Source organism: Cinclus cinclus, chromosome 5 (genome assembly GCF_963662255.1).
Source record: "Cinclus cinclus chromosome 5, bCinCin1.1, whole genome shotgun sequence".
Taxonomy (NCBI): Eukaryota; Metazoa; Chordata; class Aves; order Passeriformes; family Cinclidae; genus Cinclus; species Cinclus cinclus.
In genome coordinates, this window is record NC_085050.1 from 56,579,888 (window position 1) to 56,603,590 (window position 23,703).

The 23,703-nt window shown below is 42.9% G+C and overlaps 1 protein-coding gene across 1 annotated transcript in view; it reads right to left on the reverse strand.

The window, feature by feature from the left end:
* Positions 1 to 924: 924 nt before the first annotated feature.
* HERC3 (HECT and RLD domain containing E3 ubiquitin protein ligase 3) overlaps positions 925 to 23,703 on the reverse strand; it is a 43,515-nt gene continuing 20,736 nt past the window's right edge. Inside the window, exons 6-25 of the mRNA XM_062493015.1 lie at positions 21,667 to 21,758; positions 20,668 to 20,798; positions 19,831 to 19,991; positions 19,252 to 19,328; positions 18,360 to 18,484; positions 17,738 to 17,797; positions 15,988 to 16,099; positions 15,261 to 15,450; positions 13,975 to 14,138; positions 13,391 to 13,504; positions 12,110 to 12,133; positions 11,934 to 12,023; positions 10,028 to 10,198; positions 9,270 to 9,413; positions 7,104 to 7,270; positions 5,945 to 6,011; positions 4,726 to 4,808; positions 2,453 to 2,636; positions 1,636 to 1,738; positions 925 to 1,173 (exon numbers count right to left, since the gene is read on the reverse strand). Coding sequence (XP_062348999.1) covers positions 965 to 1,173; positions 1,636 to 1,738; positions 2,453 to 2,636; positions 4,726 to 4,808; positions 5,945 to 6,011; positions 7,104 to 7,270; positions 9,270 to 9,413; positions 10,028 to 10,198; positions 11,934 to 12,023; positions 12,110 to 12,133; positions 13,391 to 13,504; positions 13,975 to 14,138; positions 15,261 to 15,450; positions 15,988 to 16,099; positions 17,738 to 17,797; positions 18,360 to 18,484; positions 19,252 to 19,328; positions 19,831 to 19,991; positions 20,668 to 20,798; positions 21,667 to 21,758 — 2,468 coding nt within the window. The 3' untranslated portion in view covers positions 925 to 964. The remainder of the gene's footprint in view (positions 1,174 to 1,635; positions 1,739 to 2,452; positions 2,637 to 4,725; positions 4,809 to 5,944; positions 6,012 to 7,103; positions 7,271 to 9,269; positions 9,414 to 10,027; positions 10,199 to 11,933; positions 12,024 to 12,109; positions 12,134 to 13,390; positions 13,505 to 13,974; positions 14,139 to 15,260; positions 15,451 to 15,987; positions 16,100 to 17,737; positions 17,798 to 18,359; positions 18,485 to 19,251; positions 19,329 to 19,830; positions 19,992 to 20,667; positions 20,799 to 21,666; positions 21,759 to 23,703) is intronic.

A 23,703-nucleotide genomic window follows, 5' to 3' on the forward strand; every position in this document is an offset into this window, starting at 1 on the left:
TGCACACACCTCCCACACTCGCACACCCCTGCATTCGCACACCCACACACAGAGCTCCTCTGGACAAAGGCAGCAGCAGAAAAAGCAGCCACCTCACCTTGTATTGGAGTATCAGAGCTGTTGGGATGGAAAAAGAGGGCTGCCCACCCACCCAGACTGCAGACTTGCCAGGACAGAAACCCACCACGAGGGAGGCATTTAGAGAAACCTGCTGTGATAGGTAGGGCTTGTCCTTCCACAAACCTGAACACAAGCCCCACTCCAGAGGGATTCTGAGGGTTCTCTGAGAAGCTTGAAAACAAAATTCAAGTGAGGAAAAACAAGTCAATCTCTGTAAACTACCATATTTTCCATAAGACATCCTGGTCCAAAAAGACAGAACATCACTAATGAACCACTCTGGGGTCACAAATGACATCCCAGCCCAGTACCATCCACCTAGGACCAAAGGGCAGAGGAGGTATTTCCATCCAAAGCAAGCAAGAACCAGCTTGCATTTAAAAAGGGAGGAAAAAAGGTTGGGGGGAAATCACAGCTTTTCAAAGAGGAGATTACTATTTCATCCTGTTTCCACCATACCCTAAATGCAAGGGACATCAAAATATTTCAACTGAATTAAAAGAAGAGGTAAGAGTGTGTGTGTATGCGGGCAATAAAAGCAAACTACAAGGAATTTCCAAGAGGGCAGTGATGTCAAGTTGGAGGGGAAACAACAGAAATGCCCACTGAACTCGTCGTGTTCAGTAGATGAGAAAATTCAAAGCAAGAGCCTCTCCCTGCTGAAGGCCCACAAAATGCTGGCAGCATCAGGCTGAGACTGCATCATCTCTATTATTATTATTAATATTTACCCCCCCCCCCCCCCCCCCCCAAAAAAAAGTTGAGATCTATTCCCTTACAAAAATAAAGCCCAAGCCCATGGTTCTCTCGCTCAGCACACAGAGTCTGTGCCGGCCCCGCAGGGTCAGGCCAAGCTAAAGCCCTCGTAGTGGTCGATGGCCTGCACGAGGCGGGCGCTGAGGATCTCCTTGCTGCTGTACTTGGGCAGGTCCAGCAGGTTGTAGCAGGTGTGAGCCACGGGCAGGTACTGCTCCCCGCTCGGCGTCGACTGGATGATGATGCGCAGGCTGGACATGCCGTAGATGGGAATGCGGTCGCTGCCCGTCAGGAACACTGCGAGAGGCACAAGGAAGGTCAGGCAGGTGGGACAGGTGAGGGACCTCCCACCCGGGCTGTACCCACAGGCAAAGTTCAGCCCCACCTGCTTGGAAGGGCTGAAACCCTGACTGGACTCCATGCGGGGCCTGGCTGGCTCCCAGGGGAGCTGCGGCACAGCAAAGCCAGTGCCAGGCACGAACACTGGCCTTTATCTTTCCAGCAGTCACAGATTCTGAGTGGCTGAGGTTAAAGGGACCTTGGAGGTCCTCAGTGCCAACCCTCTGCTGAAGCAGAGCCACCTAGAGCCGGCTATCCAAGACAGAAGGAAAAAAAACACAATAGAGGGAAACCCCAGCTCTGACTAGCAGATACTGTCACTCACGCCTGATCACCCAACTTAGTGCAATGAAGCTCTGCAGCCACTCCCACCCGAGTTTTTCAATTCCAGGAGATGCTGCACCACTGCAAGATACTTACAGAGAAATTTCTTCTTCTTTTCCAAGGGAAATGCATGGAAGGTCTCCCAGAACATTCTCACAGTTGGGTGTGTGGCAGTGTAGTCTCCCTTATAGACAGCACTCTAGTTAAAAACAAAATGTCACATTTTCAGTTGACACTAGGAAGCAAAGACTAAGCAGAACCCAGACCTGATCTTTTCTAGTATCTGCCATCAGATCAGTGCCTGAAAGTGCTTTGAAAGGGAACACAGGATGACAGGATGGGCAATGGCATGGCTCAAAGACCTGGCAAGGGCTCTCCTGGCAATGTGAGGAAGGCAGACATTAGCCTTCTGCTTTCCAGCTAACTACAAGTGTGGAGAGCAATTCTGGAGTGCCTTTTCACAGGCTGAACTCATGAACAGGATGACACACTCTGCACTGTGAGTGACTTGCTGCTCTACAGATTTTGAGAGGACACAAACCTTTCTGGGTGTCCAGACTCCCCTTTGAACCCTCATGTAGTTTCTGCCCTTGTGTTTTACTATAGATGAAGCCCCCTTTGTCTCCTCCCTTCAGTTGCAGATTTCATTCCTAAAAAACAGACAGAAGTCCTTCTCCCTGTCCTTCCTCATCCTGAGTTTTCTCCCTGAGCTTTATCTGTAGCAGGTCAGCACAGTGAGAATCCTTTCACGTGAGTGACAGCAAGGTACACAAGGAGCGCAAAAAAAAAAAAAAAAAAAAAAAAGCATCACGGCTTATCCCATCTCTTGACATAGACTAATGCCCATCTCCTGCAACTGCACAATCCTGGCACCTGTGCGAAATAAAAAAAAAGTATAAGAGGGAAGCTTTACCTCCTCCAGTTCCTCCCAGTTGTAGTTACTGTTTCCAACTATCATGGCCCTGAGCTCTGTGGGCTGGAAGAGTTCCAGGACCTTCCCACCACAGACTTTCAGGAAGCCAGTAGAAAAGGCTGTGTACCACTCTTGGACGGAGAGGTTGAAGATGTAATTTACATAGGCTTCGACAAATTCTTCCCTAATGCATTGAGAGAAAGCAGGTAAAGGAAAGCACTTTTAATCATATGTCTAAGCAGCAGCACTGCCAAGTTTTCCTGCTTCTGCTTGTAAAGCGTTCTGCAAACACAAGTCTCCAGCAGGCTCATCCCACTGCCCTCCTCTCACCAAGTCACTGCAACATGGACGGACTGCTCAGCAGCAAGTGCTACCATGTGTCTGCTTATTCCTTGGCTGTGGTGGCATGGGAGGTACCCAGGTTCTCTACCACCAGTAAAGCTGAGGAGGTTACAACTGGAAGAAACATTTTTGGCCCTTTGGTGGAGCAGCTCTCACCACATACACTATGCATCAGCAGCAAGGGAGAGGTGAAGTAGTAAAAAGAAAATAAGGAAACAGACTAACAAAAACAAAAAGCTGGAAGAAGAAATCAATTACCAAAGGGGCAGTTATTTTCCAGGGCATTTGTTTTACTGTCGTTTTCCCCAGTCACCTGAGCACTGGGGAAATTCAAGCTGATTAGGCACTTAACTGTTGCTTAATTCCTCTCTGGCTGTTTCGGTCATGAACTCTGCATCAAGAGCATTTTATGAACTCCAAAGGAGAAAGGGAAAATGCAGGCATTTCCTACTCTGCATTTGTCAGTTACAGCAAACTGTGCATTCCCCAGCTCCCAATGAACCTTCCTCACATGGGAAGGGCAGTGCCCACAGACATGCACACAGCAAACTATTCAAGCCACAGGGTGGCAAATTGGTCCCTGGCCTTTAAATGCCGAGGTGGAGGAAGTTGTTAAGCACGGTATGGTAAATTGACAGCCATGTCTAGACTTGGATTTAGAGGTTAGCTTGAGTTCAGAACTCCACTCAGGATAAAGAAATTGAATTTTGGAATGTTAAGCTGGTGGAACTACAAACTAGCCTTTCTCTTTAAGGATTTTCTTGTTTCCTTCCCTTGTTTCCTATCCTGACTTAAACATTTCCAGTAGTTAACCCTGGTGCTCTTACCAAGTGTTCTTACCTAAAATCTTTGTTCCTTTGTACTGGACAGCATACCATTAAAAAAAAAGGCAGGTTTTATTTTGAATAAATATACCCAACCTAAAACCCTAAAGGCTTCTATCGCTGGCATTTTTATCTTTCCGTCATTGTTGCAGGGGTAGATTAAAAACTCTTCTGTTTTATCTGAAGTCCACCTTCTCTTTGCGGGGAGACAGAAACCCATGTGGGTTTTGCATGGAGGCAGCTCTTTAGCTGTGTAATTGCCCCATTTTGGGCAGTAGCAAAGTAGGTAAGAAGTGACATAGACAAAGCTTTTGCTATAGCAGTGGCTTCAGACACATTCAAAACCCTTTTAAATAATCAGATTAATAGGAAATTACTTCATCTCCAACCTTGCCAGCAAGATCTTCAGCAATCCTAGTACAAGTCCCTAACCATGTTGCTGAGTAGTCACTGGATCACAATGTTTTGCCAGCAGAGAAAGAATGTGAACACTGCTTCAAGTAATAAAGGCATTTGTAGAAATCCAATTACAAGATTACGGGAAGAAAATAGTTCAGCAGCTGGACAAAAAAATAAAGGGGGGAAATGGTAGCTGTGCTAGTAATAGCTCTGGGGTGTTCAGTCAAATGGAAAGCAATCCAAGTACAGCAGGTCCTTCTGGCTGTGATGAGGGATGGGAGTCAGGCCGTGCTCAATGGAAAGTTTCTGGCTCCAGAACTAGGAGTACAAACCAGTCTGACAGGCTCAGTTTTGTTGGTCACACACAGTTCCTCTCTGAGCCATCAGAGGTATTAACCTGGGCCAAATCATGTCTCCAATGTCTATTTAAAATGACAAAACTACCTATGGTCTATACAGTTGGTCTATACTTCTATAGGGAAGATGCCAATCCAAGTGCATGGTACATTTTCCAAACATTGGTGGAAAGATGACGAAAACTTGATTTTTATTCAAGTTCCACTATTGTCCAGTAACATTGGAGCAACTGGTCTTAAAATTTGTTTGCAGTGACAGCTAATTACCCCCCACATTTCCCTTCAGCCCGCGTTTCTGTGGCACATGACTTCACCACAAGCACGAGTCCATCCCCACAGGTGCCCCACTTGCCTGTTGTCCTTCTGCACCAGGACTTTATCTCCATCTTCAATCAGGTTCTTCTGCTCTGTCACACCATAGCTTTCCCTGCAGATCTGTACAAACCCAGAAATTTTACCAGAAGTACTTTTCTGGGGCATGTGCCCACAAGAAAGGCAGAGTCCTCTTAGACTCAGACAGCTGAGGACTGGCATATAAAGGGTGGGCCAGAGAAAATGGTATGTGCAGAAACTTCTGTTCTCTGCTCCAAGTACCCTGTGTGTTTCACCACCCTCCATCACCTACATTTACTGTAGGACTGCTATTAAGTTGAAATGTGAACTTATAAAGGAATTAAAATTATTTTAGGTACATTTCCTGGGGAAAAAAACCCAGGAGATTGATAACTGAACACCTGTTTTTAACTAAACCCATGAGTTTTGGCAATAAAAAGGACTCCCTTTCTTAACAGAAACTCAGTGGGTTAATTCATGCTCTCTCACTGGAAAAAATAAAAAAAAAAGACTCAGACATTTTCCTGCTTTTGCCAGCCTAGGATGGCACCAGTACAAACCTATATGCTGTACACTAACTGGTTTCCTGAAAAAAATGAGAAAGGGTAATTTTTCAAGCTGCCATAGACAAAAGAGGCCGTCATGTGTGAAAAAGAATTTGGAAAGAAGTCTCTTTTGTTACTTTAAAGGCATCATCTCTTCACACAGCTTTCATTACCATCACTAGGGCTTCATTGTCTCATCCCAAATTACAGCTCTGTCCTGCAGGACAGACAGTCAGATGCAGGTCTGACTCACTCCAGAGTACTTGATACAAGAAAGGTTATGTGCTCTCAATCATGCAAAAAGGAAATGGGAACCACTCTCCTTGCTCAGCAGAGTTCTTCACAGTGTGGAGCAGTTTTATGACACCTTGTTTTTACTCCAGGCCAGGCCTTGGACAGAGAGTCAAAAAATGATCAAGATGAACTCATCAGTCACAACCTTTTAGAGCATCAGGTCCTTAAAGAGTGACAACAAGGCTATTTTGAAAACCACTCAGCTTAATCTACTTACTAGCTCAGTTTTTAGGACCACATACATACAAATGAAGAAGGGAATTGACAGCAAAGAACAGTTTAACATTAGCACGGGCTATATGCTATAGGCATTTGGAATAAGCCAGAATGCACATGAAAATACAGATTGGCTTCAACTATACTGTAGTAATCAGAGTTGATATGTCAAATGTGCCTTACTGTAAAATTCAAACAGAACGTCTCCTCCACATCTTCCCCAGGGTAATCTAGAAGTTGCTGGAGACTCCTAAATAACAAGTAGGGAAAGAAATGAAAAAAAAAAAAAGAATAATCAGATTTTAAAACCATACTTCTAACAGGGAAAACAAATTCAGCAAAAGTAAACAGCATCATATATCTGGGTAATAGGATTGCAAGAGAGAAAATCTGATTCACCAGAAGCAGTAAGAAAGACATACATCTCAAATAAAGAGATGCTTTGTTAGGAGCAGGAGAAATGCCAGTCCACAGAAACTATCAGTACAGTCTATGCCTACCTAGTTCATGGATCATCTTTAATGATCCTGGCTTTGGAACAGAATTACATTTCTAGTTCTGAAGTTCTAATTTTATGTCATCACCATACACAGGTCTGAAGGAATGGAGGAAGAGACAGAGGGGGACTGTATTTGTATGCCCATCATACAGAAAATACTCTGCTACATCCCAAAATCCTGCTGCTGCCTTCCTGGCATTTTACCTCATTATTGATAAATACATCTGCTACTTTGTGTAGATAAATCAGATGGCAACTCAGAAACAGAAATAAGACAGCAGTCAGGACAGGGGGATCTTCCCAACGTCAGGGGAAACCAGTATCCCTATGCAATTAGGTGGAAAAGATTCAATACACCACCTGGAAAAAGTAATTCTTTCATTCCACTCAACTTCTTCCTGTCATGGGAGCAGGTGAGAGCTGCTCTGGTTCATGGATGGGAGAATTCACAGCACTGCACAGTTCCCTGCTTGCTAGTCTGAGCCTGGCTGGAGGGGAAAGGCTGAAGCTGAGATCTGGGATCATGCACACAACCATGCAGGGCAGGGCTGTTCTCAAAGGGGAGTGTGGGAGGTGTCATTTGGCTGTGTTGGTACCCAGTTTCTGCAGGACAGGAGGGTGGGAGCCTAAACAGATGGATCCAATAGCCTGTGGGAGAGAAGTCTTGCACAGAATTCACCACCAGCTCATATGTTTTGCTAGGACCACAGTCACTCAAATTCATCAGTTACTCAAAAGGATCAGGAAATGTTTCATTCATCAGCTTTTACCTGATTTGGCACTTCCTGTTCTTACCTGGATGGTCTACCTTCCCAGAAAAGCTGCAAATTTTGATTTTCATACCTTCCTTCCGTAGGGGACAGCTCCTTCAAATCCTCTAGGCAGGGCTTCACATTCAAGAGTTTTTTGTACAGAGCCAAGGGAAAGTGAAGGTCTACCACTGTGAAATTGTAGATTGCAAGACCACATATGATGCCAATCAAGTGAAACCAGTTGTGTTCTACAAAACACTGAAAAACCACACAGAGAAATCCTGATGAGATGCAGTGTCACTACTGCAATGCACAGTACCCTTTCTTCCATGCACTAAGAAGCCAGACCCTGCTTTTCCAACTTGGACAGAGAGCTCCCATCAGGTGCCACTTTAGTTGGAAATTTCTTGCTAGTGTGTGACACAGAAATGAAGCCTCAAAAACCATGCTCTATATACTTTTGCAAGCCATGATCACTGTAGAAGCAGCAGCTTTCCACCTTACCTGTCTTTTAATTCATTTTTAAATACCTGTGTTTAGACATTGTCTTGGGTTGCAATGCAAGATGAAAAGTATGTATTCTATCACCATATGTTGAAACCAAGTGGGGCAGTGATCCTGCTCTCCATAGAAGATATCCCCTGCTAATGGGCCATCTGTTAAAAATCACGTGGGGCAGTCATCTTTATCTTTTCCACAACCCATCCTTCCTCCAGGGAGATATCTTCTGTTAATGGGCCATTGAGTCCCACTGCATGACTGGTAAGATTACATCATCCCACTGGGAGATGCTCCAGCCAGGGGGAGGAGCCAAGCCTTTCCTACCTAGATAAAAAATGAGATTTGGAACAGCCTTTTTCCACTGGATTCCAGAGGAAAACCGGACCTTTCCACATCGTCAGTGGACCTTCAGAGGAAAACTGCAGCCTTCTACAGGACCACTGCTTCAACAGAATCACATCTGTCCCTGCAGGAGCACTGCATCCACCATTTAATGGGACTGCTGCCAACACCCCAACTGACAGGGTGTCAGGTTGTATTCTGATTCTGTCAGTGTTCTGGGTTTGTTCTTTGTAATGCTGTATTTCTATTTTAATTTTTCATAGTAAAGAACTGTTATTCCTATTCCCATACCTTTGCCTGAGAGCCCCTTATTTTCAAAATTATAATAATTTGGAGGGGAGTGGTTGCATCTTCCATTTCGAAGAGTGGCTCCTGCCTTTCTTAGCAAATACCTGTCTTTCAAACCTAAACAGACACTAACAGTGCTTCAGTGTTTACTGTCTATATATGGCAAGAAAATGTGCTAACAATCCTCTCAGTATTACCCACTCTCTTTTCTATTAAAAGCTTTTGCATCATCACAGTTCTACCCAGGCAGATACATTAGTAGAGGTGCTAGCACAGGCCTCCTTTTCTTCACATACTGACTCTCACTATGTGTCAGTCACAGACTGGCTGCCCACATTTGTTAAATGTTCCAAATACATGACTCATTTTCAGTGCTTACACTGTCATCACTCCTGGTGCCAAAAGACTTGTTTTATAGAACTGTCATTAGCAGTGAATGCTCTGCAATACAGTTCACAAGTTACAAAAGGTGCCAGGCCACTTCCCTCCTCTTAACATCCCCTAGCAGGACAGCCACACCTTAAGGGAAGACTGGCAACATCATTGCCCACTTTGCTACCTAGGGAGGTGAAGAAAAGGACATAAACCACCATCTCCAGCATCTGACAGGTACAGAACTTGCACTCCACACTTCCAAAGCCAACAGCCTTCCACTACAAACCATGTTCCTTGCTGTTTAAGAGCTTCCTCACAAAAAGCATTAACGACTTTAGATCCTGAAGGCAATAGTGATGCATGACTAAGTGGATTGGCTGCAATTATGTGAACAGCAAAACAGGCACAGAACTCTAATGCCATTATCACCTAAACCTCTCATTCGGTAAAACAGCACACGACCATCACATTCATGATAATAAGTGTTCTATTACCTGTCACCTGAACTTTAATACAAGTTTTATTACAAGATAAAAACAAAGAGAGAGAGAGCCAACTCTTTAACAGGCACAACCATCACCATTCTGCTAAGGTTAATGGGCCTATTTACATTAACTGAAAAGAGAGCTCACATTGTATCACAAGTAGAAATGACAGGAAGAACATTTCTTTCATAGTTTGCCACTAACTTCCTTGTCATCTAAATGCAGCATATTATTCCAACCTGCATGTATAGAGGGCAAGGGCTTACCGTGTCTGAAAACCACAGCAGGTTTGACTCTGGGTAGTAAGTGAACATGCCATAGATGGGGTTGAGTAGTTCTTTTAACAACAGAAGGAAAAATTCCTTTGTTACTCCTCCAGCATCAACAGCTTCCTCACCATCAAAGATGACCTGTAGAAAAAGCAGGTCAGTGACAAGGATGCAGAGCTGAAACTAAGTGAATCAGACCTCTCTCTAATTGAGAGTCATGCAAATCAATCTGTCCAATATGCCCAAACCCAGAGCAAACCACAGGCTCATTTCAGCTCTGCCTGCAGGGACAGAAAGGGAACAGGGGTGGTGAATCAGTATTTTGAGAATGTTTAAATCCTTACGCAAATAATAAATAACCACCTGTCATCCCAACAATCAAAGCAGCAGTATGACAGCAGCTACTGAAGACTGTGGCAATCTCTCAGAGATAAAACACATCCTATTGTAAACAGCCTGCTCCTGCAGAAGAGCAAACAGAGACTGCATAACATCACAAAATGCTTCCTCCCCTTCTCAGGACACCAGGAGAAGAGTGCAAACCCTGTGTTTGCCTCCTTATAAACCATCCACAGCCAAAGCATTCCAGGAGTCAGAAAAAAGTCACAGTCCTTGCACTGACTAGACCAAATGTTCCTGTGTGTGACAGTTATGGAGAAGGTACTGAACACTTGTGAGGTGGTAATGTGAATGGCTGAAAGGCAGCAGAAATGTTTGCTAAATGAGAGGGTGCTAAAGACATGGGGGAAACTTACTTTGAGAGGTTTTTTCAAATCAATGTCTGAATGGATGCTCAACTCCCTTAAAGCATCACCAACTAGGTTACTCCTGCGAACATGAAGTACCAGGAAAGGGCTTCTGGCCAGCAGAGGCTCCAGGGTGAGAAGCATGAAGACATTCTGCAAATTTGCACCATTTATTGCAACCTGTAAATAAAAGAGAAGTGAAAAGCTGCCACACACTGATTCTTCATATGAAAGGAAAACAGTTAATATCTATAGGCCTGGTGTTTCTTTCTGTCTTTTTGGTTTCTCCAGGGTTCAAGAATCCCATGCTCACTCTGTACTGTGTGTGCCTGTATGCCCTGTTCCCCCATTTCCCACAACACTTTCAGTCCATTGATCATTTCACCACATTTGAGCTACAGAGATTAAGTTACTGAACATTTTTTTTTTTCATTAGGCAGGTGGCTGGGGAGAACAGGCTTTATTCATGCTCTTACTGAGTCAAGAAACTCAATGTGAACACACTCAGCTTAGAGTGAGTCCAGTAGGGAAAACAGGGCTACAAATATACCAAGCAAGGAGCCAGCTGAGAAATGCATTTGGCAAGGCACCAGGGATCCCATCACATACAATTCAAAGCCCTCATTCACATGGATTTCCTGGAGTTGGGCAAGGCACAAAGCCCAGTCTAAGATTTGTCTGCACTTAGGTTATTTCTTCTCATGTGTTGTCCACAGTAAATGGCAAATTCACATTTAAAAATTCAGTTTTAAAGTCAGTTAAACCTGAGACAGAAATCCACCAGAGACCAGACTTCCTCTGTTCCAGCACTCAGAGAACTACTGGTTTCTCTGGCATCTAAGTGGTTGTCTTGCTAAAGATCCCATCTCTCAGGCCAACAAAACCTGTACCAGTCTGCTGTTCTGCCAAGGTAAGGTCAATATCTCCCCTCAGCAGTGCACTGCTGACAAACTGGGCAGCTGAAAACATGCAAGAGACTGACAAAATGACAGCAAGGGCAGGTAACTGCAGCATCTGAACACAGACAAGCCTCTTCTGCCTTGCTGCAGGCTGTGTGCTCAAGCAGCCACAGATAAGCCAGGAAATGGGTATTACATAGAGCTAGCACCGTGGCCACAAATGACTGTGATGACAGTTTTCCACCCCTGAAGGAACCTTACAACCAAAGACCTCAGTAAATTTATTTCACAGAGGATGGGACTAGTTCAAGACCCAGCTGCCCTGGATGAGGGGACGGTGCCCAACACTTTGCCTGTGTCAGGAGGCACCCATGTGAGCAGTGCCTGGCACTGGGACATTTACACTGGCACTGCTGCCCTTGCCACAGCCTGGCTGGGAGCTGGCTTGGCTGCCACCTACAGGGTGCTGGACCTGGACACCTGCTGTCAGCACACTTCTGGAGGGTCCCCAGGCTGTGCCCCTCACTGCAACTGGGTGGGTGGGCTGGTGGCACCAGATGCTGCCTGCAACCACAAACAGCATCACCAGCTGGTTTAAACACTCACCTCATTATCAGAAGGAACAGCCACTACTGCAGCAGGCAGACATTTCAAAACAAGTGTTCACGTACCTGAACGTTTGTCTACTTACCCAGCCTTACAGCTCCCAACCTTACTCCTTGGATTATCATAAATACATAGCTACTCCTTCCCTATTACAGTTTAAATTTCCACCACATGCCTATCTGACAGTTCTGATGGTTGCCAGACAAACATTTTGAAGGGAAAGACACCAAGCATTGCCTCTGCAGTATCCAGGGCAAAGAGGTTCTCCAGCTACACTGCTCTCCTGTATCATGGAAACAATGAAGTGTTGCACACACCAGCTCCCAGTTAACACCCTTTCCATGCAGGCACCAGTGCAAAAGGCTGAGATAAAGAGATGTGTCAGGAAAATTGGGAGAGAGAATTATTACCTGCATCTGTAATTCTGCATCTGTCTGTAACATCTTGGTCTTAGCTTGTGCATCGAAGATGAAAGGGTAAGAGCAGAGAGTCACAGCATCCTGCAAGAAAGCAGGCAAGATTTGTTCCTACCCACAGCTTCCACAGTATTTCTTTAAATAAGAGTCTTGAGAAACAATTTTCTTACCTGCATGATGGATGGCCTCACCTTCTGTGAAAGAGAAAGAGAAGTATGAAAATATTTTACTCTTTCAATTTTGTATGGGTTTTTTTGAATGGACTAGTCCAAAGGCGACCCAAAGTAAATTTTTCTCCTTTGGGACCAACAACCCATTTTTCTTCCTCTTAAAGAAAAGCATGGGAACTTCCTTCTCAAGAAAATGCACAAGTCTAATTCAAAATATGAACATCGGACATTACTAAGAGGACTGACTGGCACAGAATCCTGTGTTAGTCTGCCATGGGTGAAACTTGGTCTTATGAAGAATAACAAAGGCAGAAACCACATGAAACAACAGGAGAGACCACAAGGCTACTACATGGTGATATAAGAACTCCCCTGCAATGCAAATTACTTATAATTAGCCATACTGACACATTTTTAACTATCCCTTACATAAATTTCAGTCACTACTTTATTGTTCTGCTCACCAAAGGGAACCACACAGCAGCACCATTTAAATGGTGGAAAGCAGATGACTGGGGCACAGCACAAACAACACTTACAGATCCCATGAAAACACACACAAAGTTATCACCACAGTCAGGTTTTACTCTTGAAGCATCCCTTGGCAGATGTTTTTTGGCTTTTTTTTTTTTACACTTGGGATTTCTTTCTTTGCTATAATTAAAAAAATCTCACTGGGTTCCCACACAGCATATTCCAGCCCTCAGTTTAGTTATCTCCTTTCTTACAGATGGGAAAGTGAGACATAAAAGAGGTGAAGGGTCTTACCCAAGATCACCCAGCAGGTACTGGAAGAGCCAGGAATAGAACCCACATCTCTTGAGGCTTGGTTCAGTCCCCTAGCCAGAACGCCACACTGCCTCCTCTTACAGAGCAACATTTTAACATCACTGGCTACATTATTCACAATACCTGCCTAAACAGCAGAAGTAAAGGGCAAAAATTATAATTTTAGAATACAGGACTTGGCTCCTGAGGTCTTGATTACATTAAAAGGATCCAGTGACTGAATTAATCCCCTTGTGCAAAGACTGAATGAAATTCACACGAATAATCACAGAGATTGTTGCAAGCTTTGGTGAAATATTGCTAGGTCCAACTCTTCTGACAGCCTTTTTATTTTTCAGTCAATTTTGTAAAGCACTAAGATCTGAGATATTTAACACACAGAAGCTCCTACACTGAATACTTTACGCTCTCATTAAAGATACTGGAAATACAGATCTACAGCCAGAGACAAACATGGACAGCTATTTCATCATTATACATAAAACTTCTTACCATTCCAGCCTGGTGCAAAAACCACATGAGATAATCCTCCTGAATGTCCACCAAGCTGGAAATCTCAGGGATATAAAACTTATCATATTCCACGTGTTTAACCTTCTGATTCACCTAGTGAAGAGAACAGATGGAAATATTTGATATATTTTAATATATTTTCAGGTTTGCTTTTGTAAATTCAGTTATAGCAGCCTGCAACAAAAGGACACAGAAAGTTCTGCAACCAATACACAATCTCTCATATTTTGGTACAAACCAAGAAGAATCAAATAAAACCTCTTTATAACTTTAGTTCCCTCTCCTTTTCACCCCAACCACCCAGTAACAACATAGAGCAGAGACCATCAAAGGACAGGTGTTTGTGATGCCAGAGTGCACGGCCCAGCAGCAGCCTTCTTTAGGGTAACTTTTATTTCTAGTCTTTGAGACAGGACTGAATCTTCAAGAACCTTGGATTTAGGAAAGCCATTAGTGTCTCTCCTATGTTGTGACTTGATGGACAGTGACACAGCTCACAACTGGCAAAGGGCAGACAAGACTGAATCATCTTGAGCCAACACATGTCCAGGCTTTCCCCTCACCTTGTGGAGTTTCTCCAGAAGCCTGAGAGCAGCTGTAATGTAGCTGCTGAACAGGACTGGGATCAGTAGTGTCTTCCTTCCACTGAGGAGGTAAACCACTGCACCTTTATAGAGGTCCACAAGCCTGAGGAAGTATCTTGGGCACACCTGAGACCACCAGTTATCTGAAAAGCAGAAAACATCAATATAAACCTTAATCAAAGGCCAGAATATCCCTTATATAAGGGGTTACAACTGAAAAAAAACAGAATACACCTGAAGACTCTTTCAAAAAAAAACTCCCTATCCTGCCCTAGCTGTTACAACAGGAAAGTGAGGCAGAGTCATCTAAATACTAGAAACTGAAAAGCTCCTCCATTTCCACTTTCATCCAGCCACACCAGCCATTACCCAGACCAAACCCTGGTCAGGGTGAGAGCCTGAATTTGAAGTTTTTCAGTCTTAAACTCAAGACACTATTTCAAGTATCTGGCATTCAGGACACTGTGATCTTGTGGGCAAACATCTGTCTCTCAGGAGTGACAAGGAAAGAGTTGCCTGGGCAATTCTCTGTATCACCCCATCCTTTTCTAGCAGATGTCAGAGCATGTCTCCTCCACATCTGCACTAAAGGATTAAGTTCCCCTCTTTAGAGAGGCTGATTTCTTTCTTGCCAAGGACAAGTAACTCATAATTTCCCCTGAAGGGACCTGGACTATTAGCTTCTTTCCTAGAACCAATCACCTGTGAAGTAAAAGCTGGAGCCTAGGATTCCTCTGCAGGTCTGAATGCATCACATAGCATTTTACATGATAGTATCAGGTTTAGTACAAGACAGCCTTAAGAAACAAAGTAAGATAACACGAACAGTAGTAGCTTAACAAATGTGAGTAAAAATCATTAAGCAGCATATGTTCTGTTCAGTTTAAAATAAGCTCAGAGGAAAATACATTAGAAATTAAAAGACTTAAGAGTGGGAGAAGATTTTAAGTGTTCAGCTAAGGCACAGACCAAGGTCCATCTGCATCTCGTAGAGGACAAAATAAATCAATATTATATTCAGTATTCTTTTTTACCTTATACAGGAAAGATATTCTAAAATTATCAATAGCTGATCAAATTTATGAGAATAGGATAAATTAATCTTCATGATATAAAAAAACCTATGCTTCTGTAGAGAAATTTATCTGGAACTGAGCCTGATTGTGGGCAAACTAGTTAAGGTAAATTAGATTAACCTCCCTACTAAGTGTTCTTTGAAATTGTATTTTACTTCTAAATTAAAACAATTCTTAAATGACATTTACCAAGCACTTTGCTGGGGTTGGTATCCAGGCGCAAAATAGCCATTGCTAGAGGAAGTGTCAGAGAGATGTAATACTTGGAGTCTTGGAATGGTGGGAATTCTGGGAGAATCAGATAGATCCTCATTGCCTCAACATCTGGTGGAGAGCTGGACAGCTGAGGAATCAAAAAGCTTTCAAAGCTCTTCAGTATCTAGAGAGAAAACAAAACAAAAAAGACAATTTATCCTGAGTGATAGAGCACCCACAATGCAGATGATGTTTAAGGGCTGCTGAAATGGTAAAACGCTGTTTTAAAAGGCATACCCAGAGTGAAAAAAAACAAAACTATAAATATTATAGCTAAAAGTGGCAAGGGGAACATGTATGTTTCTATCCCACAGCTCTGTACTTGTGAAAGAAATTCTTTGAGTTAGAATAAATTACACAACCATGAAGTACTCAACTCCTGACAGACACACAATAATTACAAATATAACATACACGGAGTTTATTTCAGCAGACACTGAAGTATTAAATACCATGAGATAAAACTTATTTTTAAATAAAAGCCGTGGAGACATATTCTGAGGTCAAAATTAGCCTAGGTCAAAAGACAAGTACCATTAAGTGTCTGGCTTTTAGCTTTGCAATACAACCTTTTCCCAACAATGCTATTGGTACTTGCATGTTAGAGAGGGACAAAGCCCTAACTTCCCCTCTGAATATCCGAATCTCAGAAGTGCAATACCTGCTCTAGGAGAATGGAGTGCTGAGAGTTCATCAGCTTCTCAAACAGCACTCTCGTGGAGTTCAGATCAATTCCTGGGATCTTTGGACTGGTTTTAAAATGCTCATCGATTCTTTAAAAAAGAAATCACAGACAGGCATAAGTTTAAGGAAGGACCACATTACCTGTGTAGTGACATGGCCTGAGAGCAAGCAATAGAGAAATTACCACTAGGGAATTCGTAAGACCAGAAACAAAGACTCTCCCTTCTGAATTCCTCTGGGCCTTGGTTAAGGCTGGGATTCTTACAGAGAAACAGATTCTTCATCAAAACATTTCATCAAAGGTGAAGTTGTCCTTTGGTGTCCCCAGGACTCCTTCACTGACTTAAGAGCACTGAATTAGACATTCTGAAGGGGAAGGCAGCTATCACAGACAGGATGCATTTGTCAGTTAGATGGTGTGACTGTAACAACACAAGGAGCTGTAGAATGGCTGTTCCCCTAACAGCACAGACTCCAGGCTGGAAATAGCTCCCCAGAGACACAGTGGTACAGAGCACTTCAGGCTGTACTCTGCAAAGGCAGTGCTGGGTGTCCTCAGGCACACAGTTACGGAAAAGCTGCCCCCCTATCTAATCCTGTAGTGCAAACAGGCCAACATGGCCTTAGGATACGGGAGGGATGCACTTGGGTATTTCTATCAAGTGCACCTTGACATAAGACTTCATGAATAAATGTACATAGTTAAATACAGCCGCATTTAAGGCTTCAGAATTTATCGTTCATTTGGTCAAAGATTTTCTGTAGAAGTTAAGTGCTGCACTAGCCAAGACACCACTGAAGTGGAAGAACAACTGTATATGGCTGATGAAGCCATAAACTCCATTCATTTCCACGTTCAAAAGAGATGTGACTCAACTTTTTTAAAGTGACTCAACAACTTGGATACCGCAACAAGGGTTTTAAACCAACATGGCACAAACCTCCTGATGCAATAACATGTCCTAACACTGGAGAAGAAACCACTGGACAAGCAGAAAAACACCAGAAAAATTAGCAAACTACCTTCTTTTTCAAGTTGCTCTTGGAATGCATTACGCAAAAATTACTCAGAGCAGGTTTTTCTTCACCTAGTTACAAGTAATTTACTCATCACATCACCAGAAAAATTTCTCCTCCTCCTCATCTTATGCTGTTACCTCCTCAACATTTACAGATACAGCCAACACAAGCCTTCCCAACCCACAGTCTTTGACTCAGCTATGTCCTACAACCAACCTTGTCGCCACCTATTGTGGGTTACACCCATTTGAAATTCCTCCTTTTGTAAGCAGGAGCACAAAACTTTCCACATATGATGTCACCTAAAAGGAAAGCACTTCCATGTTGTCCCTGATGTATTTTCAAGAGCAGCCTGTGTGGAAGTATACTTTCACATGCACCAGTTAGCTCAGCTGGGTAAGAGACTATTCAGACACCTGGCATCTCTAATTTCCCTTAATATCCTATTCCTATCCCTCTCTCTAACAATGTTGGTATCTGCTTCACAAGGAAGAATAACAGTTGTGGCAACTCAAAGAAATCTGGGCCACTTACAGTACACTCACCATGCACTTTCTAATACCATTTGCCTTTCTTACCCAGCTCTGACCACCCACCCCTTTAGGGAACATCCTCAGCCCTCATCTCAAATCCCACTGCAGAAGTGAAGCAAAGGGATTCCAGTCTGCATCAAGGGAAAGCCATACATCTGGAAAGCTGGCACTTACTTCTTCTCCAAGAAGCTTCCATTCCAGCAGGCAGCTGAGGACAGTATCTGAACAACATTACTGTTTGCAGCAGGAAGAGAAAAGAAAACAGAGATACAGGTTATGAATGGATGCCTCAGTAAATCTCTTCATCCCTCTTCCCTTCCATTTATGGAGAAGAATATCAGGATAACCCCTTTAGAGGCACAGAGGGAAAGGCTTCACTCAGGATCAGGTAAGGTCCCGCTTTGAAAGGAGGAATTAGTGCCTCCTTTTCACCTATTCTGCCTTTCTCATAGCAGGCACACTGGGGAAAGAACTTAATCAATCTGTTCACAAGTTCTTGCTGCTTTTCATGAATTTCATGCAAATTTTCATGAATTTCCTGCACACAATGCAGGACAACTTTAAAATCAAGTTCCCACCCACCATCTGCAATGCTGAGCCAGTCCCAAATTCCTCTGGTTTTGCTCAGAAGCTCTCACCTGGCAGCCTTGTGACTGGCAACTCCTCCCCTTGGAAACGACCAAGAACCACACTTGAAAAGGTTGCTAAATTTCAAGTGAAAGCATGGCACGGAAGCCAACAAATTTTTTTAAATAGAACTTTCAACAAAAGGCTTGTCCAGTGCCACAATACCTACTTGACAGAATTAGAACTGTTCTTTTCTAAAAGCTTTTGCCTCCAGACATCTATAGTTTCATCATTTATTAAACAGGTGTAACGTGTTTCATTTATGGTCCGGAAATCATCAGCAGGCAAGGAATTCTGTGAGAAGATACAGATTTCAGCAAAGACAAAGCTTGTAAAACAATTCCTTCCTATCCATAATCTCTGTTTAAATAAATAACTGATAGCCTCCTTAGTGTGGTCTCTGAAAACGTTTGGTTAGAAGTTTTGTGGCATTACTAAGAAGTCCAAAAGGGAAGGTATAAAAAGGTTTGAGGAAGAAAAAGATCCTCAAATACATTTTTAAAAGAGGAAAATAAAAAAATCAAAGTATCATTTCTTAGATGTACAGGAGGCCTCATAAATACTGTCATATATAACTACAGGCTTAGTACAGTTATTTTCTACCTATTTCTATGCCTTAAAAGTTTATCCCAAACACTTCTTGAAAGAAAAAAAGAACACAGAAGTGGGAAAACCAATTCAGCATTCAGCCCTCCATTCAGCACTGCTTGACAAAATCCCATTGTACGTGGCTGATGGCCTACACACCAACCATGCAGAAGCCAGTGCCACAGGTGGAAAGCAGCCCCCTGCTTCCAATCTGCAAAGACTGGATTCCCTTCCCTCCTGATCAAGCTGGAATCAGCATCTTCCCAATGGCTCTGATGTGCCTCTAAAGAAAGGCAACTCTCAGCTACTGAAGTTGTAAATCCCTGTAACAACTGTCAGAGCTGTTAAGGCTTGTAAGGCAAAATGGAGTCCAAAGCAATACTTCCACTTCAGATTTTAGCAAAAAACAAAAAGCTGTGCTGTGAATGCTGGGACAGGGGAGAAGACTTGAAGAGATACTTAATTTGTTTTACCTCATATTTGGAGCAAAGAACAAATGTTTGGTCTCCTCCAGAGAAGATATGTTTAACAATGTGGTATTTACAGGCATCTGTTTGAGAAAGACACAGTTGTGTTAGAGGCTGATGAATGCAAGACCCTACTTGTACTTTCTCCCCTCCCATTTGCACTGCCAGTACAACTACAAGGAGCACCTGGGTCCTGTGAAGGCCCTGCTGCAATCAGCTGGAACTCAAGCACTGTAGCCACTTTTGTGAATGGTACACAGGAGGGGAAAGTTGTAATTTTTAAACTGCAATAGGGGCTTTAAAGAGAGAACAAAGCCTTTGGAACACAGTATTAGTACAATTTAATGAAGTCTCAAGACTGCCAAATGCTGAGCTCTGTCAGAGAAAGAGAAAGGGAGATGGCAGCATACATTAACAGAGAGAGCAAAAGGTCACCCAGAAATTACCACAGCGCATTTGGGACTATAGGATGGGTTTCTTTTGGTATTTCCATAAATTTCATCAAACAATGTTAAGATGTCTTAAGACAGCCATGGGTGAAGTTATTTATCTCCATGTGCCACTTCAAATCGAGCAAGTACATACCAGGTTTCCCTGAGAGTTGCCCATTATGAGCTGCCCAGTGACCCTTGACAGGAGAGGGACACTTTACATTGCAAGTGTGCCCTGTTCCCAGCTGGCCTCTTGTTCCACAGCCAAATGCATAGATCATTCCTGAAGAAGGCACAAAGGCTAAAGTGTGATGTCTGTAAGAGATGGGTAGAGAGTTTGGGCCTTGTTTAACAATAAACTTAAAAAAAAAACGAAGACCAAAACCAAAGGGAAAAAAAAAAAAAAACAAACAAAAAAACAAACAAAAAAACCCACAACAACCAAACCAAATGCAGCCTAGAAATTATTCTCATTTCTCCTAGGCCAGAAGCAGGTGCCAAGCAGCATCTTTACACAGGCACCAATGCTCAGTTTTTGCCACCTGATGGCACCAGTTTATGGGATGGAGCCCTTTAGGTGGAAGTGACAAAGAGCAGCTTGTGCCAGCAGACAGCTGGTATCAGGCTCACACTATCAGCTTAGTCATTTGCTAAGCCCACACATTCTGAAAGGCAACAATACAGCACCAGTGCTGCTAACTCACTTTTCATTAATGAGGCTGGAAACTTGTGACCAAAGGGGCTTCTGCTCTGAAGTCTTGCTGAATTAAGTTGGGAAGGTATCTTTTACAGGTTAGAGTGCAGGGTGCAACCCCAATTAAAAAAACATCTCATTTAGAGGGCCTTAAAATTCTCATGGGAAGTTAGATTTAAATTCTTTTATCTTTCACACATAGAATGCAGAAGCAGGACTATTTCCCCCTATTTGCATGATTCAGTGTCAGCATTAACCTCTACCAAGGAAAAGTTTCTGAGTGCACACAGGACTCACCTGCCACAAGCAATCTGGGATACCTCACTGCCCATGAGCTCAAGAACTCTTCGGGGGTTCACCTCATCATTCATGGAGTCATGGCCCAGTTGCCCGCAGGAACCTGCACCGAAGGTGAACACCCCTCCACTCTGTTAGCAAATCAAACAGCAGAGTCTCCATTTAGGGACCCATAACCCAACAGTTATGGTCTCCCTGACTCCACTTTCAGTATGAGCCCAAAGCTTAGGCAGAGATTGATGGGGATTTTCAAAGGATTCAGAACTGAAACTTGGGTTCTGCTAACACAGCTTTCAAATAAGCTACCTTGCCACCTATCAGAAACTAACAGAATTATCTTCAGGTATCTCTACACTAGACAAGCTCCGACAGAACTCATTTTTTTAATGGTATTTTTCCTACAGGAATGCCAAACTCAGTTGTTCAATTCATTTTACCAGGGAAAACACTGAGGCTCCAAAACAGGAAGCAACACCTACAAGTGGCAGAGCCAAGGCAAGAACTGAGCTGCTCCCTTTAAAACCCTAGCCCTGTCCTCTGGCCACTAAATTATATACCACCTGGAAGCAGCAGGTTTGGAACTGAAAACCTCTTGTAAATGTTGTGACTACTAATGTTTAATTTAAACACTCGTTCATTTTAGCTTCCATCTTATTCTGATGCACAGTATTACTCTATTTTCTAACAAAATGCTATTTTCACCCCTTTGGATGTGTGTTTGTTTAATTTTTTCCTCCCAAAGCTAATATTTTCAAGTGATTCACCTGAGTTTTGCTGTTCCTTGCCAGGGATTAACATTTTCATCTTCAAAACCAGCAAAGTGTTGGCAATGAATCTCAGAATAAATAATTGGGCTGTACTTTCCACTTAGTTTCTTTTACTGCAGTCAGAAGCAATACAGTATGTCGATCCGTGTTGCTCTACCATTACACAGAAAACTACTGTGAAACCATCAGGCAGGTGAGACAGTGGCCAGGGCTCCTAGGTCAGCATCTTTACCTTTGTCAGGACTGCTGTGTGTTCCTCTCCACAGCTGATATAAACAACCTTCTGAGACCGCAGCAGCTTCACATGACAAGGGGACTCTCGGTCTGCAAGAAGTCAAAGGAAATAAAGCAGCTGCTTCATAAACACAACCCTGCATGTCCAAGAAAAGCACTGTCACTCTGATTTTCAGACATGGTCTATTAGCACATAGGAAACTTTTAACAACTGTGGGAAAACAGGCCCCACATGTCCTAGAGTACTGCACTTCCACTTTTCCTCTTGAATTCCCAAAAGACTTGACTGACTCAAACCATATTGTCCAGAGCAAGAAGGCACATGTTGATTATTTTGTATAAACTCAACATGCACTTGCTGTTTGGGAGATACAGTGAGTGCAGTCTAGATACACCCACCCTCAGCTTCATGCTGCATTTCAGACTCCTCAGGGATGACTGCAAATACTTATTTCCAAAACCTTATTTAGACCTTTTCCATACAGAACAACCCTGACACGTGGGAGACACTTGTGCAAGACACATGGTAAGCCGAATCCCAACGTGTATTTAAATGCTCAGCTTTCTTTCTGTTGTCATCCTTTAAGCAGAAGATCCTCCTACTTGCAAAGGCTAATCACCACCAACCATTAAGTGATGCTTTGTTCCTTCACTCTGCCATCCTTAATCAATTAAAGTCTGTCTCCCAGGGACGAATATAGCAAAAATAAAAGCTAAGCGCTTCAAGGAGCAGAAAGCAGAAAGCATCCCAAAACAAATATTAAAGGGAGCAGCTGCTTATTTCATAGCAACAGAAAGCTGGGCTCCTACCTACAGAAATTGCCCATTTCTTAAGATTTTCACCTAAGGATTTGTAAGGTGCTTTTTTACTGGATAGTGAAAGAAAAACAGTCAGATTTCCACGAGTTTAGAATTGAGAGCATAGTTTTGATTTACTTTTTTTTCCTGTATTTTAGTACTCTGATCTTTCTTTTCACAGGAATGACACTTCTCTCTACAGCATAATTGTTAATAATAACAGTGCTGCAGAACACCCAGGTTTGCAGACCTTGTTGTTCATGTTTGACAAGTATAATTCACACTGTCTTACCATGATTCACTTACCATAAATACCACATATTTACTACAATGCCAGGCACTGAGGAGGAAGCAGAATATGATCCCTGGTCAGCACCACCCCACAACTTGATGCCTATTCTCTTCATTTAAGGTTAGCCCCGTGTCAGTGTAAGCCTCTCATATGCAAACCACAGCTTTGTTTTAATTAGAAGCATTTATCTGCCAATCTACATGGAAAGGACACTGCTGCTCTTCTATTAGACCAGCCCTACTTTAATGATAGTACAAGGTACATACTAGGTGCATGCCAGGTATCACTCCACACTCAGTAACTTGCCTAGATACTTAAATCTGCTCAGGAATTATGCAGAAACCAATAAAGAAATTAAAATCCAAATTTTGATTTGAAAGCTCCAAAGAGAATTTTTTATTCACTTGTTTTATTCCAAAAAGTTAAGAGTGTATGAACAACAAGAAGAAGAAATCTGGGCTTTCCAGACTAGCACCTGAGAAAACTACCATTGGCCCTATATGTCTGGTAAACTGTGCAACAAACAAACTACACAACATTTCACAATACTGAGATACTCAGTGCTTCCATCATTTCCTAGCATACAGATGCTCACCAGTCAAAATCGTGTTGGGAAATGAGCAGATGGGTTCAGCCTGCTATTCTGCAGGGAAAGCCTTTCCTCCAACCAACTTCAAACAAAATATGGGCAAAATATTTTTGAGAAGAGGAAGAAAGAATATGAGCACTTTCTTTCATATTTGCATGTCGATACTCACACTTTGAAGACCTCTCTTTTTAACCCTCCTCACTTAAATTAACACCCACAAGGGGAAAAAACATGTTTCTGTTTCTACTTAGTATGAAAAGCCTGTAGAGACAGAGACTTTCTCTGCCATCTCATCCCAGGAAGAGCTGCTGAATGTTACAGACCCGCTCACTAAAAATACACTGCCAGTGCAACAG